The following is a 20,671-nucleotide window of genomic DNA, read 5'->3' on the forward strand; positions in this document are numbered from 1 at the left end:
AATTAGGTGTGTTACAAAAATTACAAGTACAATTTCATTTAATTGAATCATATAAATACATCTGACAGGCATCACTTCCAACCAAACACCGCCTAAAAGCGCTTGATTGCAATCAAACACCTCTGCCAACCTGTTCAGCTTTTGTCAGCTTTTCCTCTGACGAGCTGTTTGGTTAGTTGCCTTTAATTTTGCGATACAAGTAAAATATATGGATGGATACCTGACAGTGATACCACCAAAAACAAACAAAAACAAACTATATTATCAATCATGGGATTCACCCCACATCTTTAAAAGATACCCCTCACATCCGCCGCCGGTCCCATTGGCAAGCAAATAAGAGCTGGCCATCTTGGCTTTCGGCCCCAAACTGGACCCACCTTGTTTAAGGTTGTGCCTGTATTCAATGGCAATCCGTTCAAAGACTTCAACCTCAAACATGTTGAGGTTCAGTTTTGGGCTCATTTTGTCCCTCACATATGCAAACGGCAGTTGATCTCTTGGGTTGAATGCTTCCAATTCATTGAACAAGAGGCATGAGAAGAGATTGGTTGTTAAACTGTGCTTCCTCAAGATTAGAGCACTGTCTGGCACATCTAAACAAATAGAAGAAAATTTTGATAACAATATTATTTAAAGAATATAAAATTTGAACTATTTCTTGGAGGAAAAATCGAGATTAGTCTTGGTGATTGGGACCGCGGGATCGATGTGTCTAAAGTTAAGTAATAGCAGAGTTGCTAAAAAAGAAGACCCTAGACGAAAGAAAGCAACTTGCATTAGGTTTAATGCACACTCCACCACAGTAAAAAGCTTTTCTTGGAAAATACTCTACTGCACTCTGGAGAAGTGATCATTATGGTTTCAAAAGATACACTCATGAAGAAGAAGAAGTAATTATGTGGAGTTGTAAATCACTTAATTTGATTATATAAATTAGTTGATTAATTATACCTGTGGGATAAGGCTTGTTTGAGTTCCATGGTTGCAGGCCATTCTCACAATATGTCTCCATTTGAATCCTTAGTGCATTGACATCCCACCATTTCTTCCACCTCGCAGTTGCCACTGCCTCTTCCATTGTATGAACGAAATACGGATGCCGCGATATAGCCATATCTACCTTCTCCTTCACCACTAGTGAATGAATCAGCAGAAGTGGATCCACCACCAACTGCAACTTTGCATCTACCCATATGCTGTACTTTGAGTTTGGAAATAGCCGATGAATTAAGTATTTAGGTATTACCCCGTTCATTGCAGCGTTCTTGTATAAGTACTCAGCCGACACGTTGACAATCCTCCATGCACCAATCTTGAGTACTTCCTCGGATGGTGTTGAAATCATGTTGTGGAAGTGTAGTGTCTTGAGAGTGGCATCATCTACAAACATGAAGAAACATACATAGTCAAGGGTTTTGGATCCTAGTCCGCTTGGCTGCCGGACTTTGTCGTGATCGTTGAATATAGCTGAGACCACCACCAAGCCATCACACTTTTCCATGGAAATTCGATCTGACAGTTCCACAAGAAAGCCATGAGCATTGAGAAATAACGTGAGGTGGAATTGTAAATCAAAAAATGACGCGAAAAGAAATAGACTTACTCACCAGAATCACTAATCGGAAAGCGTCTCAAGAATCCACATGGAATTTCCGTTCCATCCTCACGATGATCGAAATAAGATTCTCTCTTCTGAAAACTCAAGTTTCCACCAAAACTCTCAGCACTCCCCTGCATATAGCTCAGAGCGGACTGCGCCCCAGACGCCGTGGAATTCTCGCATAATTGTTTGATTTCCTCCAAAACCGCCCCATAATCTAACAAAACAAGAACAACCCATTACACAAAAAATCTAAATTGTAATATGAAATTGATCAAGAATGTGTCTTTATTTCTTGGCTGGAATGCATTGTTTTTTCTGTTACCTGAGAAGTAAACAGGGGAAATGCATGAGGAACGAGTGGTAGGAAGGGCATGCTTGTGTTCTCCGTAAGACGGGGGATAAGAGTAGAGAGGGCCCTGAACTGGGTGGAGTGGAGATGATCGGAAACTGAAAATGCATTTGGTGGCGGGTAAAGTGGAGTAAAGGGCCAAGAAGAGAGAGGAGAAAAGATAGATTAGAGAGAAAAAGAGGAGATTTGATTGGAAGAGGAGTGGCGTGGAGAAAGTTGCAACCTTGGCCATTTGGATTAACCATCCCAAATTCTGTAGCCAAAATACCCACTCGCTCTCGCACTCGCACGCCTCTCCGTCATCGTTTGCAATTTCAGAAGCTTGAGTTGTACCCTTTTCTTTTTGTAGTGTACGTATTATTTAAAGTTGAAGATCATGATAACTTTGTTGTACGTACGTACTCGGAATATCCTGTGCGAGGCCGGCATTGTTTCTTGGTTGGATCAGCATGTGTTTCGGGCATTGGCCGAATGAAATGATGCACTCAAATATAACACTAAATATCGTTAAAATAGTTTCTTAACAGAAAGTTGTATGAAAATTCTTGTTTCAATAATATGCCGTACGGGCTTGGGCCTTGTTTTATATGGGCCCAAGAACGTCAAGGAAAATGACAGCACAATTTTGGATGAGCCTGAGAGGGGAAATACATGACTGGGTTGGCATCGGCCTTTGGTTCCAAAAAGATTGGTAAATCTATTATCTGGACCTACTGATCCTTTTGGACTCAACACTCATCCCCATCAATTTTAATTGGACCCAGAACTTGTCACCGGACCTATAGTAGGTTCCAAAATTAGTAAATCACCTAGACCTGCCTCAAACTCACCGTAGACCTATCCCGATCCTGACTCTAGACGCAGCGGCCCCTAACCAGTTTGACTTGGCTAGGCTTAGGGGTGGCAAATGGATAGGTTGAGTTCAACTTAATGGGCCAAGAGTAGGTTGAGTTGTAAATGAGTTGAATTAGGTTAGTATAAATTATTTTATTAATTTGAATTTAAAATTTTTAAGTTTTACACATTGAGGAAAAAAGGACAATATTTTAATTATTAAAAAAAATAACTATTACTTGTATCACATGTTATTTTCGACTAATAACCATTCACATTAAAATTCATTTGCTAAATTATAAAATAAAAAATCTAGACAAGTATTACAAAATACTACATTTTAGCAAAATAATTAATAAAATTTTGAATATCCATTTTAAATGAACATTAAACCGTACAACCAAATTCTCTATATTTATTGAGAAAATTTTTTTATTTTCAGCATCTTATAAGTTTAAAAATCACATAAATATAAAATAAATTACTAAATAGCTTGAAATAATAAACATAACATTATAAGTTTTTGACTGAAAATTGAGAGTTGTGTGTGTATACACATGTGCATGTGGAGGAAAAAAGAGTTAATGTGTCTAGTTTTGTGTGTGTGGAGAAAGAGAGGAGTAAATATGTCCGATATTGTGTAAGCGTGTGTGTGGAGACAAAGAGGAGTAAATGCGTGTGATGTTGTGTGTGTGTGTGTGTGGAGAAAGAAAGGAGTGTGTGTGTGTGGTGAAAGAGGAGTGGGTGAAAACAGTGTGTGTGAAAGAAAAAAGTGACAATAATAAAGCAGGATGTAAGTTCTTGTCAATTCTTTTTTTATTATTTTATGAGTTGAACCATTAATAATTCATGTAAGACCGATCAACGACCAATATTAAACTCATCTCCAACACATATTTAATTCATATAAAATATAATTTTATTTAACTTAAGTCATATCAATCAATTTTAATTTATAACTAATTCAATTCAACTTAAAATTAATTGGATTGGGTTTAACACATTGGTGTACACCCTTTTTTTTTTTTGGCTCTAAATCCATCTTGATACCCCTAGACTGGGGTATTCTTTTTTCAATTAATTAATATTTTCTTTAAAAAAATAATTATAAGCACTTAATAAGATATTACATATATATGTTGTAACAAAAAGTATTTGTAAATGTTATTTGAGGCCGGTTTGGGGTGGGATTTGGACCAGATCTTAGAAGCCCATCAAACATTGTCCTTGTCTCTTAACCGGATAGATTAAACCTAAACCTGTTCTATCCACCTAATTTGCTATCCCTAAATTAGAATTTCAGGGGTTAAAGTTGAATTTAAAATTGCCTTGTAGATTTGCTGTCTTTTTTTTTTTATGAGTAAACCTTAGTGAGCACAAATTGTAGCAGAAATTTTAACTCGTATCGAATGTAGTTAAATTTGAATTAAATATATGATAAATTTGATATATTTGTCGTGTAATTTGCATAGAGTTTGAAAAATAATTAATCACATAATAAGTATATTATATCACGTGATAAATGTCTCAAATTGTAAAAGGAGAAGATGAAGAAATAGTGAGAAAACAGCGTGAGGCAGCAAATCCATCAAGAGGGTACGGCACTCTGCCAAAACCGCTCATTTAGCAACAAAAAATGGATTTTGCTGTCTGATTATGAGTAATTTTTTTTTTTAAAAAAAAAAAAAAGAAAAAGAATCGCAAGCAGTAGGCAAGAGACAAAATATCGCATTTCACACAGTCCAAAATTTTTATGAATTTGAAGCGAAAAATTTCTTGTAATTTTCTCAAAACACGAGCAGATTTGATAAAGCAGTGGTGTTGTTTATTAAAAAATCTTAGGATTTTGATCTCTACCTGTTTGTGAAATGTCCCAAGAGAATGGCATTTACCAAATACGTGCCGAAAGCGGAAGGGAGGGAAAGAAACCATATTCTGCGTGCATGACATGTATCCACCCGACGTCTCGAAGTCCCGTATATTTGGTTCTGCTTCTGTAGCACGATTATTGTTGCATAAGTGCGTGCACATCTGAGCCACGTGGGTACCATGCAATCGCATGCCTCCCACATGCCCATTCATCCAATAGAGCGACCTTCCTCACGTGTGATCCATCAGTTAATCAATTTATATATACACGCTTTAGCCACATAAGACAGCTGGGACCTGCAGGGCCGCCTATCCTCCTAAATCTCTGCGCACCAAGTGAAAGAGAAGAGGAGCATGCATCAGCACTGATCAGTAGTCCTACCGAGCGCGCCACGCGCAGCAGCACACAAACTGATAAGCCATGTGAGTTAGATGATTGGACTGGACTCCCACTTTTTCATTCAACAATCTCCTTCTTCAATTACTACCCAACTCTTGATGTACTAATTTGTCGCGGTCGTCAAATTTTGAAGGGAACCCAAAATCTCTCCTTCATTTAAAAGAGATAACGTCAATTCACTCAAATTTGATGAGCAGATGATCTAGGTATTTGAAATGTTGATATGGAGTAACTACTTATTTATCAATGGGGTCAAAATATCAAATTATTAATCATATTTCACGTCCACTTTTAAAAGAAAAAAATGTAATATATTCGTAACTCGTGTAATAACACAGTTATCATTTGTAAATCAAGATATCCAAATAATGGGTCAGGTCAATTTGATTGGATAACCGGATCCAACTTACATGAATAAAATAAAAATCAATTCGATGTCTTATTTTTATCACCAAAAACAAAACAAAAAAATCGTAGAATTAAGTTGATTTAGAGTTCAAACTTTTACCAACAGTTATACAATTGAGAAAATAAATAATGTTTGAGGCCATCATACCAATTTGGATGTGATGCACTTAGACTCATCATAATTACATTTTGGCTTGGACATATAAATTCATTCAGTTGCAGACATGTCAGGTTGGTCACCTGCATCAATTTTGTGCACGATATCCTTTGGTTTGGGTGCTCCCAACCACAAATTTCCCACTTGTAAATATTATATACATATACTCTCAAACCAATTTGCCACTTTAAATTATTAGGGGGGAGAAGGGTTTCTGCAACTTGAAAATAAATTTCATATACTGTCTTATTCAATAAAGTGGCTCAAATAAGACTCAGATTTTAGATTGTTGCATCTGTTTCTTTTGGTATGCATTCAATAGTACTCATATTCCTTTTACCTCATAAATAAAGACGTGATTTTTGAGTCGAAATATGTTTGTCTTAGAATGTGTTTGGTTGGGGTGAAAAGTGATTGTATAATAAAAGTGGAAGTAAAAATGAGTGTATAAGAGATAATTTGATGTTTGGTTAGGAGGAAGAGATGGAGGGAAAGTAAAACTCAATGTATATGAAACCCCTCCATAATCCAATTTTGTTTTCATCCCAAATTGGGCGAAAAAATAGAAGTATAAGGCCAAAAATACAAAAAATTAGAGTTTTTATTTTTATTTACTCTATTACCCATATATATCTTATATATATAATTTTCCTCCAATTCTTCTTCCCGTTGATAATACTTCACATATTTATAAAGAAAAAAATAACAAAATTACTGGAAATGCGTGCCTTCTTCGATGCGTCTAGATATGATATACAAAGTTGTTTTTTGTAACAACAAAAGCATTGATATTTGAATTCAAATTCGTTAGTAAAAAATATTGTTAGTAATTTTATTTTATTTAAATTAAACAATAATCATTTTGATAAATATTTTTGTTCTTATTTGATAAACATTTCCATTAGTAAGGTTTTTAATTTGTGATATACTAAAATTATATTAGTATTATTAATTTATTTAATTTTTAATACAAAATAAAGAAAATGATTATTCAATAAAATTATAAAAAATAGTCTTTCTTCTTAATCTGTTTTTCTTGTACCAAACAAAGGAAAAGTATTTAAGATTTACTCACCTTCCAATCATACCAAAAAAAATAAAAAAAATTGTTATTTTTTCTCTACCCCTACCTTTCCTCCTTTCATTTTTCTTTTCCTTTCACTCGTATCAAATGAATTCTAAATATGAAAATTTGAAATTTCGGAGTATTAGGTAAAGATATTATCCATTGAAATGTGTGTTAGATGAGTTGGGGAGGTGGGCCCGAAGGGGGAGAAGGGCAGTGGAGGATCTGTATTATCCATTTGAATGTGTGTTAGATGAGTTGGGGAGGTGGGCCCGAAGGGGGAGAAGGGCAGTGGAGGATCTGTTTGGACTTTGATTTGAAGCCCAACTCAACTGAGAATGAATATTATGCATGACCGACAGTGAAATTAGTGAATGGGGATTGACTACGTAATTGTCTGACTATCTTGTTTCCAAGTTTCAGGTCTAGCTATAAATCTCCAAGCCCACCACGTACATAAATCATAATAGTTAAGTTAAGACGGGAACGGAAGAGCAACGACAGAGCAATTCCTCACGCGCGTCTATCTTTTCATTTTTATAGTGCTTATCCATAGAGGCAACACTTATAATAACTAGTAATTCAACACATTCACATTGTGTACAAATATTTATATTTTTTAATATAATTATATATTTGATATAAGTAAAATTATTCGTCCAAGTAGTAAATGACTCAAATTTTTCAAGTTGTATTATTCACAAATCTTGAAAAATGTGCCAAATATATAAGCACTCGAATGCTAAATCTTAGAGAAAAAATAACATAAAAAGAGAACATGATGTAACATAAATAGAGCAACAGTTGATAGTAAAAAACTGAGCAAATTTATAGGGTGAAATTGTTACCCTTTAAAATCTCTTTGCATAACAGAAGTCCATACAATTTGAAAAAGCATAGCCCCTTAAAATTTGGGTTGGCGGATAAGCGTTTAGCAAATCCAAGAGGAGATCTTGGAGATTTGCTGCCGATTCTTAGTTGGATGAACTTTCTCACTTGGTGCGCCAAATTCCTAAGGAGTAGTTGGGATTTGTGGATCCAGGGCCCTGTTCGTGATCAGGCAACTGCCTTACCTCTAGGTGGGTGAATTGCCTTGTGCTACTTGTACATACAGACACCTAGGCTTCCTGGTGGATGCTGAGTCTTCTTCCTTCTTACTTCCAAAAGCTAGGCTTAGGGACTCGGTCAAAAGCTCCTTTCCCCTTTGGGGCGCATGCATGTCTGCTGCCTCTTCCCAATTTACTTTGACTGGAGCCTCCTCACTACAAGAAAATATAATATTGGTATCAAAATATTGCGTCATAATTTTAAAGTTATCTCTAAAATTATATATTAGGTAACAATAATTTTTATCTTGTCAATATATAATTATTAGTGACAAAAATTGTGTATAAAGTTGCACTATATACAATTAGTGATACATCTATAACCCAAAATAGTATAGTTTTAACTATTATTCATTGTTACTAAATCGTGACTATAAGTATGCCACTAATTGTATTTAGTACAGCTTTATACATATTTTTTCCGCTAACTCTTGTGGACAATAATGTTTAAAAAATTATAGTAATTAATTATTAAAATTATAAAATTCATTATTTTAACAAAATAGATATTTTTTTTGCTAAATATATAATTAATAACAATACTAAAATTATCAATTGATTTTTTTAAACTAATCTTCTATTATTTGTAGTGCCTCTTGGATCAAGTGTATTTTTATGGCATCAAATTTATGAAGAAAAGACATATTAATTAAACATTCTATATGATTAAAGCCTACGTATGGAATTTTTTTTAATTAATATTGACGTAAAATTATGTTATACAATTACAGGATATTAATTTATTTATAAAAAGAAAAAAAAAGAAAGAAAAAGGGGGGCGATAGCCACCGTAATAGCTGGGAGTGTGGAAAAATTAATGAGACAATTTGTCACGTGTGTGCATGGTTTTCATTTTCAATAGTGATTTGGCCTCCACCGCCCAAATCATACAGGAAAGCGAAAGCAAATATTGATGAAAAATGATAGGCCGCCAAATGCTGGGAATCCATGCGGCATCAACAAATACCCTGATATATATATAAGGAAAAATATTTTTTTAATCCGTTAAATATGTCTAATTTTAGTTTTAATTTTATAAATATGCTCATTTTTTATTAACTTTAGTAACTTGTAAAATTGATTAGATTTAGTCTGTTTGAGGGTTTTCTACTTTTTTTTTTTTTTGGCCAAAATTTAAATTTAACTGAAACTTGCCAACGTGTAAATTAGTTGGTCCAATTTTCAGCCAATCAACCACGTGTCATGCCACATGGGAGAGTAAATGGCTTGCATACGTGGCTTGTATGCTGATTGGGCTGACCCTTCTCCCTACAAAACTAAATTCAATTGAAAAATTAAAAAAAATTGATTAGGGAAAAAAGTAAGCTTATTATCTTGTAATCTTGACAGGAATGAAACCTCCTTCTTGGATTTTGATTAGTCCAAGAAGTCTGAACCATTGCTTTCTTTCCGCAGTAGCAAAAAAAGTGATCATTCCATGGAAGAAGACATTGAAACCGAGAGATAAAGATAGAGTTTATTGCAGATAAAGAAAATTCAAGTCAGATGTAATACTTTCACACCTGTTATTTTTATGTTTCTTGCATCGCCTACATGCATATGTGTAACGTGTTTTGGATGCCACTATTGCATATTTTCAATTAAATATATGTATATACATTGCTTAAAATTAAGTACATGTTTTTAAAACAGATTAAGAATTAAGGCTTCTTATTTGTGAAATTTAAGGAATTGAAAGCAAATTTTTTTTCTCTAATCATTCTTATTTTACTGGTGATATACAACGAAATTGCACAGACATAGGCATTAATTTATGATATCTACTGTACGAGGAAATGGAAATGTTCCATGTTCTTATTAATATCATTAATGATGCATTGTGCCATAATCTGATTTTGTGTCTCGTCATAACCATAGTATATACGTACTGAACAAGCCCGTCCATCACTCCTAAATGCATTTATAATTAAAATAATAAAGTTTTCCATCATTAATGAAAAATATTTATGCAGAGCCCCTCTATTGGTTTATTTTATTTTTAGTTAAAGGTGCATATGTCTAAACGGGATTGAAGTAGACCACTACATGTTTGTTAGATATAAAATTAATCATCTCTATACAATTGGTTTAATACATGATTACATCATCGCACCGGTTGCGTCATCATAATGAGAATTTTTGTCCTAATTGATAAATATGAAAAATAAAGAAAAAGTTAAATATATTTGCAAAAAGCTGAGTCAAAAATGAAAAAATTAATATTTAGTATAGAAATGAAAGATAATAATAAAATAGGGGGAGGGGGGGGGTGTTATATGTGTAGGTATAGGATGGGAGATTACTTTAGTAGCAGTGGACCTATCAGTATATTGTGTGTTTTTTGAGGCAAGGTCCCTCATCTTTAAGACAAATTAAGTGATACTAATAGCGGCAGTAGCCAGCTACATCCCCTTCGGGTGTATTAGCTACAACCTTATTGGAATTAGCTACAAGACTAAAAGGCATTGGCTAGCTATTAAAGCACTAAAAGAACAATTAGCTAATCGTAGCTCCTTACCCGAGGATCACTCGCTCCCCATAGCTCTTTGGTTGGGAGAGAAGCACCTTCCCCTCAGCTATGCCAGTTCCCCCTAACGCTTTTGGGCTACTGGGAAACTGGCTAGGAGTCAGGAAAGGCACTTCCCTCCCTTTGTTACTTTATTGCTAGCTTAAGCGTTCCCGCCTCTCTACATTACAATTATCATATCTCTCCTTTTTAGTAATAGTAATTGGCCTCAATCTCAATTTATGCACAGCCGTGAAAATCCTGATCCCAATGTTGCGGGACCAGACCAATGACTACTCCACTCTGCAGGCTCCAGCACCATAAAATTCTCTCCTTTCTTCTCATCATATTCACTTTTGAGTTAATTTTGACCTCCATCGTATTTCAAATTTTATCATTTGATTCATAAGAAACTACAAATGCATAGTGGAACTAAGGAATATGAATGCATGCTTCCAAATATGATATATGTAGAGACTAAGGGGGATCCACAAAGTTTAATTTAAGCTCATCATTTTTTATGATCACTCCATAGAAAATTTGTGTCGTCACCTTAATTACCTAATTTTGAATGCGAGGGATTAATTATATATGTCCTGATTGAAGCTTAACGTGTCATGAATAAATATAAGACATGGGATGAGACATGATTAATTAATGTTCTGATTCAAACTTGTTACATATGTAGTACTCATCACATTCATACAACTACCCAAGTTTTGATGAGGAGTGGAGAATCTGAATCACATTCCTCTTTTCGTTGCGGTTGTCGGATGTTATGTCGGTCGGATACATATAATTAAATTCCTTTGCACTACTGTCCTACTTAATACTATTAATATCATTAGTTTTATAATTAATTAAAATTAACATCTCTTTTTTGGCCGTTATCAGAATCAAACGCGCGCACATACATACATACATACATAAATATATATATATTCATACGTCGCACATAACACAAAAGCACAAACCTTTGTGTTTGGTATCAATGAATTTATTCCAAAGTATCTCTATATTAATATATATAACATAAATAATTATAACAACTATCTATTTAATTATATATCGATCACAAACTCTTTTGGTGATATCTTGCAATTTAATTACCCACTCATAGTAATCATAAGCGCATTAAAATAGAGGTGCCGTCCCATATGTAGCAGGTAGGTTTATGCTAATTTTTCAGGTTAAACGAAGCTTATACTAATGCCATTTGCCCATATATAGGCACCCCAATTCAGGTTTGCATTAACTACTATATATTCACTGTAATGAAAACTATTAATAAACTTTATATAATATTAGCAATCACGGCAAGCTTATTGGTAGAATGGTACGAGAATATATAGGTAGAGCGAATTTCAAATTAAATCCGACCGACCATGCATACAAATTAATTGAATTGATTTAATTAAACATATATACATATAGTTAATATTTCCACTAAATTAATTAAGGTTTGAGGATTCCAAGAGTTATATATTGATGTGCTTAATTTGGTACTGGTTTAATTAGATCAACTAATGAGTATTTAACAATTAATGAGGAACACAAGTAGCTAATTATTATTCACCACGTCCTCAGTTGTATGAAAAAGTAACTATTGAATTCATATATATTCATTAATTACCCAAAAGGAATCTAAACATATATTAGTTAATAAATACTATAGTTGTTACATTTCAACTTTACTATTGTACTTTTTCTCTTTTTTCAAGAAAATGGGTTTTACGAGGGACAAAAAAGAGGGTTTATGTGCAGTAATTAGGTGAGAAAGCTGCGGTGTATCCCACAACGTGTACTTTCAAGGAGGTCCGTGGGGGAGTACGGGTAGGGGAAGGGGTAGGGCGACGCTGGGGACATGAGACATATATAAAGAGGTTCATAATTGACTTACTGACCCTCTCAAAAAAAGAAAAAAAATATTGACTTACTGACAACATTTTATTTTATTTTATAGGAATAATTATATTTCTTTTTTTAAAAAAATTTATATAATTATACATAAATTCTTTGTAATTTAACAAATTCTTAAGATTTGCTCCGTCTAATAAATAAATTCCACAATTAATCAAAATTAACTGAATTTCGATTGATAGAAAGACTTATTTATTAGACAAAAATAAACCTCTGATAAGTGTAAATTTTCAAATTATATAATATTTTATGTATAATTATACAAAATTTCAGGAAGAGTAAATATATCTATTTTATAAGATGCAAGTGGAGTTATAATTAAATGAGTTGTAGCATGATTTTGGAGTGAATAATAGTGGTATAACAATGGATAGTATTATTTATTGTGTTGCTTGATATTATCCTATATTTTTTATTTGACGACAGTTAACTAACTTATTATTTTATTGTTGAATTTAGAGGAATTATTAAATTTGGTGATGGACATATATATATATATATATACAACAAAAGGTACATCAATTATAGAAGGAATCATAATGTAGTTTCCCAAAGAAAAATAAGAAGCTGTACAAAGGATTCTTAATTGGTCTTTCTAATTCAGTCCATATGTCTGAATAAAGTACCTTATCTATGAATATGTACATATATATATATATATATATATGATCGCGTTAAAAACGAAACATATACAAAAAACAAATAATACATTATTACGGATGAAATTCATTTTAGTTTTTTATATTTAATTTTAATTTTTAAAATGATTCATATCTTTTCAACTCACCTTAAATTAGTTCCTCCAATGGATGATTTCTCTAATATTATCCCTATAAAAAAAATTTCTTTCTTTATAAAAGAATATTTTAGCCTTTCACTTTTATTTTTAAGTGTAATTTAGTCTCTCGTACATAAACTTAGAAAAATTATAATTTATTTTTGGACAATTGTTCACATGTATGTGCATGCATAATTAGTTTGATCCCTAGCACTCAAATGAGTGCGCAATTACTTTTTTTTTTTTTGTTAAAACAATTAATTCTTATTTTAAAAAATATATTGTTAATTGAATAAATCAAATATATTAAAAATAAAAGAAATTTATGAAAAATTATTCCAAAAAAGAAATTTAGAAGAAATATAAGTTATTTTCTTTTCTAATTATTGCAATTGGGATCTGGACTTAAACTCAAGCCTCTTGTTTATTGAGAAGATGTAATGTCAATTTAACCAAATGTTAATGACCAAAAAAAAAAAAAAAAAGAGAGAGAGAGAGATAAAAATTGATAAAAAGATAGAATTAAAGATGAGCAAGTGAAGATTATGTTGTATGTCATTAATCAAAATGCTATATGAATATTTGCCCAAGAATAAATTCTTTCTATTAAAACAAATATAATTTTTTAGAAAAGAAAGTTTTACAAAAATAATATGAAAAAGATACATACTATTCATGAAATTGATATCAAATGAAAATGGATTTGAACCGAAAAACTAGTGATTATTAGTAAAGCATGTTGCTGTAAAGCGCACTTTCCATTTTCATATGATGTAATGTGAAATCGTGATATGACCCACTTCATTTTAATTTTAATTTTCTCCTGTCTTTGAACGTTTCTTAGACAAGGAAGGCATTCCGGCTCGCCCTCGGTAGTGTAAAAACTTGGTGCAAGTACAAAGCCAGATGTCTCTCTATAGTTTACAACGCCTTCTGCCCTCTCATCCCTCTCTTCCATGCATCAACACTTTGCATCTCCTCTCTCCTCTATATAAAGCCCATCACCCCCTCTCACCACCTACACATCCATCCAAATTCTCACTCTCTCTCTCTCTCGTAAAGTCATTAGTTGATTACATCACAGTCGACAGAGATGGTGGTTCTATCTCAGCCAATTAATCTTGATAACATCGCCCAGATCAAGACATGCATGCCGGCGTCTAACATTTTCACCGTCATCCCAGTTGTAGACCTTGCAGACCCTAATGCTAAACATCTCATAGTTGAGGCCTGCAAAGAGTTGGGGTTCTTCAAAGTGATCAACCACGGCGTTTCCATGGAGTTGTTGACCAAATTAGAGGCGGAGGCCGTTAAGTTCTTCAAATCACCCCAGCAGGAGAAGGAGAAATCCGGGCCTCCTAACCCTTTTGGCTACGGTAACAAGAAGATCGGCATCAACGGTGATGTGGGTTGGGTTGAGTATCTTCTCTTCTGCACCAACCCTGAAGTCATATCACAGAATGCAAACGCCGTCGTTCCAGGAATTTCAGAAACTTTAAGGTAAAAAAAAAAAAAAAAAAACTTAATATAAATCAAACTTTCTTGCATGTTAATTATATTAACAGCGATGATCGATGGTCAACAAATACTTACAACTTTTATGTATATATATATGATGGCAGGTGTCTTGTAAAGGAGTATGTTTGTGCAGTGAGAAATATGGCGTGTGAAGTTCTTGAAATGATAGCTGATGAATTGGGAATGGGGGATAGGGAGGTGTTGAGCAGGCTGATAAGAGATGAGAAAAGTGACTCTTGTTTCAGGCTAAACCGCTATCCACCTTGCCCAGATCAGCTTCAAGCATTGAGTGGTCGAAATTTGATTGGGTTCGGAGAACACACAGACCCACAAATAATATCTGTTGTAAGATCAAACAACACATCAGGCCTGCAAATCTGCCTCAGAGATGGAACGTGGGTCTCAGTCCCACCTGATCACACCTCCTTTTTCTTCAATGTTGGTGATTCCTTGCAGGTAATAATAATATGTATATATATATATATATTAAATGTACATATACGAGGTTAATTGTCTGTATAATTTATTTAATTAATGAATGAATGACTGTACGTAGGTAATGACTAATGGGAGGTTCAGAAGCGTAAAGCACAGAGTGTTGGCTAATAGTTTAAAATCAAGAGTGTCAATGATCTACTTTGGAGGACCACCTTTGAGTGAAAAGATAACACCTTTATCTTCAGTAATGGAAGAAGGTGAAGAAAGTGGGTACAAGGAATTCACATGGTCTGAATACAAGAAGTCAGCTTACAAGACAAGGTTGGGTGATTATAGGTTGGGGCTTTTTGAGAAATCTGCTGCCCAATAGTCTGTCTTAATATTTCCTTCTTCCCTTTTTTATATTTTGTTCTTTTAATCAAATAGTCAAATCCTCGGAAACCCAACTCCCAGAACAGCTTAATTTCTCAAGGGTTGACCCAATAGACTTTGGCTTAGGTGGGAAATATTTAGTCTTTTTGTGGTTTAATTTTGTTCCCCAGGTTTATTTCATCACCTAACTTCTCATTTTGTGTTTAATTGTAACAACTGCACCTTCAATTAGTATTAATGCAAATGTTGTCATCTCTGTTGACTCTTCTGTATTAGCTTAACTCAGACCAATTTCTCAACCTTACGCCTTAAATGTGGCGGCTATTGTGGTTGGCAGTGGCTGTGCTCTGCTCTGCTCCCTTTGTCACATCAACAATACTACTCATCACGGCATACATACTCCCTCACTTTTCCTATCTTCTTCCCAAATACATTCAATCCCACATGCACTGGATATCATTGCTTGCCTTATCATCTACACAATTTGCTATTTTCGGTTGTCTAATAACAATTTTTTTATTCAAATTATTTTTTTTTCCAAATAAAAATCAACTAAATAATAAGTGTAGTTAATTATTTTTTAAAATTATATATTAATTATACTACAACTGTACTGGATTTATTATATAATTTATCCAAATTCAATAAAATCTCATCTAATTAAATTAGAATTGTTCCGTCTAATATTATCCCACTCATTTATAACGGGAAAATCATTTTCCATCAGCAGTCACGAGTTCTCAGGTATAAAAAAAAAACAAAAGTCCTTCATATTAATAAAGAAGTATAGGTTTGAGTATTGATCTTACATGGGAGTGGTAGTCTATTTTTATAATAAATTTTAAATATAAATATATTTAATAATGAGTATTGAGTGACAGAAGGCATATTCCTTGGAGGAAAATGAAACTTGCGCTCTCAAACATTTGGGGCTACCTTTTAGACAACAAACAGGAGAATGTGTCTTAAACTGTACACTTTGTCACTTCTGTTGCTAGTTTTTGTACTTGTGGTTTGACTTGGTTAGATTCAGTAGTTAATCAGTATGGATTTAAATACTTGAAATTCAAAGGAAGAATTTTGAATGGTACAACAATGGAGTTATATCTCAACTGGAGTTTTCCTTTTCCACGTTATTTCAACTCAAAATTGTCTATTACAACCCACAAAGCCTTCACACTTCAAATTTTCTTACCTCACTATATCAAAACCCCTATACATCATTTTATCAGCAACCTTAAATTGTTCATCAACCCATGATTTAATTTATCGGAGAATATAATGAATAGAACCATATATAGGCGTCCATTTAAAACCAATTTTCGTTGACTAAGAGGGTATTTGATTAAAATTTTTATAAGATGTTGGATGTTATTTTCTAAAAATATATTTTTTTCCCCGAAAAATTTAGATTAAAATAGAATGTATAGCTTAATGATATAAAATGTTACTTATAGCAATTTAATAATTAATGTGACCATTAAAAAAATGAAAGAGTTTATTAATATTTTAAAAAGTGAGATGGATCGATCTTTTTTTTTTTAATTTAAAAAAGCTTATAACGCTCCTAATATTATATTTTTAATTTTTTTTAAAAAAATAACAAACACTTCTCAAAATAACATACTTTGAAGAATTTATAAGTTCACCTAAACACCCTTTAAAATAGGTTAGGTTACAATAAATGGGCCTTAATAAATGAGCAGTGGTACCTACCAATTGTTTGAAATTGATGGGGACAGTGTCCAAATCAAGATATATAATAATTATTGTCTTTGATTATATATTCTTCCTTTTCCTTTTTTTTTTTTTTCTTCTTACAACATTAACAGGTTTACTTTGAAGGAAAAGGACGTCCAACATGAAGAAGATGTCCAGGCAGTCTCTCTCCCAAGCCAAGTCAACATGCTCTCTTTGGACCTGACTTTTGAAATATCAGCCATTGATTATCTACTTCCAACTCATCTAAGTAAAAAAAATACCCAATCCCCAGCCTTTTCTCTTTTTTGATGAATTAATTTCTTTTATAAAGTAAATTAAATAATTTATCCAAAAAAAAATTAAATAAGAGAATACTAAATGCAAGTATGATATTATAAATGGGCAAGTTACCCTTTACCCTTATGTATTTAGCAATTTACCTCGTTAAACATGGGATAAATTACTATTTTTTTTCTTCATAGGGGGATAATCTGTCTATTTGCAGTTTCACAGGAAATAAATTACATTAAATATTAAAATATATATATTAAAATGGGTATACACTTTTCGAGAGAGTGCTAGTGTAATGTTTCCATTCCCTACCCTTTATAAAATTACAGGTACATCCCTAGAGGGGTGTTTGTGCAATGTAATCAATGGGTTTTTAAAGATACAATATTCAGTAGAGAGTGTACTTATAATTTATAAAGAATAAGAAGTATTCGTGCAATTACATTAAATTCAGGAAGTGCCAAAACCACTTTTTTTATTTTCAAAAAAAAAAATTGCCCAAATCTAATCACTTTAATTCCTGGAATTATGAAATATTTTTAATTATATTAAATCCTAATAATTTGAATGATTATTCTTCTGGTGAAGTCAGTCATGTATTATTTTTCTCTTGCTTTTAAGATACTTCAATTTCTATAAATCCATCAAATCCCTTCCTTCAAATAAATACATATATCCGCCTTACTAATTATTTGAAAACAAATTAATTCGCCTTAGATTGAGACCTGCACCTACCCGTGGCATGAAAAAAGTATGCGATAATTGACTTTGAGCCCCTCAAAAACTACAAATTGCAATTCTTTATTCTCCAATTAATTCTGTATACGTGTAATTCGATTTAATCCGTTTGGTCAAATTATTATTAATAATAATCAGAATCATATGTTACCTAATTGCTGGTTTCAACCACCAAATTATTGACGTTTAATTAGTTGCCCAGTTTGAGAAGCAACATTTGGTCAAGTCATAGACCTACACGATTATTTCACATCCTACAACGGAATATTCTCATATAAATTAAATTTGATCGAATCAAATCAATCACGCAACAAGTGTGTGTAATTGACAATTTTTCTTAAACTGTACACCAATCGCACAATAAGTATATTAAATCTGTCATATAATTGATTTAAACTGATGAGAGTAAATATTTTCCTCAACAAAAGAACAAAAAGAAAGAAAGGAATGAAAAGCAATCATATAGTATAAAATTTTACCTTCTTTTGGAGACATTAAAGGGAAGTTTCCTTTTAACTTCATTACATTAAAGTATTTGGTTTTGTAACTAACAAAAGAATCTTACATTATTAACTTGTGTAAGCACTTTTTGAGCAGTGCCCTATAATATATAGGTATGCATCAAATTCTTCAACAAGATCTGCTCAATCTTATTCTGGTTAGACTTGGGATTTTGACTTCATCATCATACATACTACTATGGGATTTCTCCTTAGCTCCTGTCGTTCACGTCGAGTATCTATATATTTATGTTGTCACTATTAATAATTAAAGCTTTAAAATTATTATTGTGGTAAAAATAAATATATATTGCTAAATACATCCTCTTTTTTTTTTTTTTTTGCCCCACTTTTCCCTTTGCTTTTGCATAAAATATGGTGGACATTATCTTTTCTGTCATGCTTTTCCGTAACATTATAAAACATCATGCGAAAAATCATGGACATCTGTTGACAAGGCTGCTCTAATCAATCTTCACAACAATTCAATTATTACCATTAATCCGCAATCAAGATATTAAGTATGGTCATTTTGGAATTTGATTCTTTGCTTGCTACCCAAATGATTATAAGAATCGATTGGAAAATGCAGATTGGAGTTCATTGAATTTGTTGAGAAACATGAAAGAACAACAGCAGTTGATGTTGTTCTGATAATGATGTAATTAGTTGGGAGGATGCTGCCCTTTTATGTTACAAAGTCATAATAATTTCAGGGAGAGAGTCGGTTTGTTTCGGGAATATTAGTTGACATGTGTTCATAATGATGTAATGAAATGGACTTAATTGTCCACACCTTCCTGCTTTATTTTGCCAACCCATATTGGGGGACACTGTTCATACATTCTCCGGAAAATGTCTCCAAATTTGGGATTTCGATTCTAACATTCCTTTTTTGTCTTTTTTACACACACATCTAAATTCGAGTACAAAAACTCTCGTTAAAAAAAAATCTGAATCCAAACTGTTGCATTTACTTTGCAGTTTCTAGTGACTTGCCTTGCCACTGTACTTGATATTTAATTATAATGTAATTAATCTACGGTATACAAAATAGGGCTGACAGTTTGATAAATCAATTGAATTCGGAATTCTTCATGTTTACGAAGATTTGGTGTTCATTGGATTTTAATTTTTAGTTCCGAATTTGCGATGTTGTATAAAATGACAAATATTCTGGTTCACTGATATATATTATATTTAATCTTTTCTTACATATTTTTAAATCAATTAATTTTTTTTATTGTTTTACTTACCGAAAGCCAAAAAGTGTATATTGTAGCATCTAATTTTTTCATATATATATTTTTATTTTTCAATTAAAAAAATTGATTTACCAAAGAACCAAAACCCAAATACCAATATGGGCGATATTATAAAAATGAACCGATTAATTAAATACAAGATTCAGTGAGGCGTTTGGGCATGCTAAGTTTTTAGTTTCCGGAAATATTAATTCGGTTTTAGCGAATTTACAGTTATTTTATGTAATTCCAAGGTAAATATGTAGTGTAATTTGATTTTTTATGTAATTTAAACCCGTATATTTGCCTTGAACATTGTTTATCAGACCGCACTCTATTTTTTCCCTAATTCATTACGTATTCCTTGAGGCAAAATCTGACGATTCTTTCCCTTCTGCAATCACCATAATCTTGCTCTGAGCTGCTTGGTTTCAGGTCATTTTGACTTTTTCATATTTGCAATATATTTATGCCAAAAAACTTTGGGAATTATCGGATACTTGGTCAGTGGCTGAATGATGCATTTTGTCTCTTTAACTTTGGTTTCTGCATGTGGGTGATTTCTCTACATACTTTGTTGCAAAACGTAGGACTTGTTGGATGCTAAATCTTGCATGCATTATGTGCTGTATTTGATGAACAAATGTTGAGATTAGAGGTAGAAAAGCCTTCAGCCCTTTGTCGTGCAGCAATTGGAGCTCTATAGAGGTTTTTGACTTAATATCTCACAAAGAGCTCTAGAGTAATTTCTCACTCACACAATATGTATAAATCAAAGTAAACACACTACTAAATATTATCCTAATGAAACAATACATGTAAATAAACGATTTATAATTAATCTCAATCTTTTTTATAATTTATTTTTTT

General features: G+C 32.7%; 2 protein-coding genes across 2 annotated transcripts; one reads left to right on the plus strand and one right to left on the minus strand.

The window, feature by feature from the left end:
* On the minus strand, positions 1-2,312 carry LOC105175710. The gene is made up of 4 exons (XM_011098257.2): positions 1,929-2,312; positions 1,611-1,820; positions 955-1,515; positions 1-596 (listed from the first exon to the last, which is right to left on the minus strand). Exons 1-4 carry the CDS (start codon positions 2,185-2,187, stop codon positions 265-267), a joined length of 1,362 nt encoding a protein of 453 aa, XP_011096559.1. The 5' UTR covers positions 2,188-2,312; the 3' UTR covers positions 1-264.
* On the plus strand, positions 13,915-15,366 carry LOC105175712 (gibberellin 2-beta-dioxygenase). The gene is made up of 3 exons (XM_011098258.2): positions 13,915-14,499; positions 14,622-14,973; positions 15,074-15,366. Exons 1-3 carry the CDS (start codon positions 14,093-14,095, stop codon positions 15,323-15,325), a joined length of 1,011 nt encoding a protein of 336 aa, XP_011096560.1. The 5' UTR covers positions 13,915-14,092; the 3' UTR covers positions 15,326-15,366.

This window comes from Sesamum indicum, linkage group LG12 (genome assembly GCF_000512975.1).
Source record: "Sesamum indicum cultivar Zhongzhi No. 13 linkage group LG12, S_indicum_v1.0, whole genome shotgun sequence".
Classification (NCBI taxonomy): Eukaryota; Viridiplantae; Streptophyta; class Magnoliopsida; order Lamiales; family Pedaliaceae; genus Sesamum; species Sesamum indicum.

Bases quoted from the DNA above. Each gene is read 5' to 3' on its own strand.
- LOC105175712 (XM_011098258.2), top strand. From the start codon at position 14,093: ATGGTGGTTCTATCTCAGCCAATTAATCTTGATAACATCGCCCAGATC. The intron at 14,500-14,621 runs GTAAAAAAAAAA...ATATGATGGCAG, and splicing joins GGAATTTCAGAAACTTTAAG to GTGTCTTGTAAAGGAGTATG. The intron at 14,974-15,073 runs GTAATAATAATA...GACTGTACGTAG, and splicing joins ATGTTGGTGATTCCTTGCAG to GTAATGACTAATGGGAGGTT.
- LOC105175710 (XM_011098257.2), bottom strand. From the start codon at position 2,187: ATGGCCAAGGTTGCAACTTTCTCCACGCCACTCCTCTTCCAATCAAAT. The intron at 1,821-1,928 runs GTAACAGAAAAA...TTGTTTTGTTAG, and splicing joins TTCCCCTGTTTACTTCTCAG to ATTATGGGGCGGTTTTGGAG. The intron at 1,516-1,610 runs GTGAGTAAGTCT...TGGAACTGTCAG, and splicing joins CTTTCCGATTAGTGATTCTG to ATCGAATTTCCATGGAAAAG.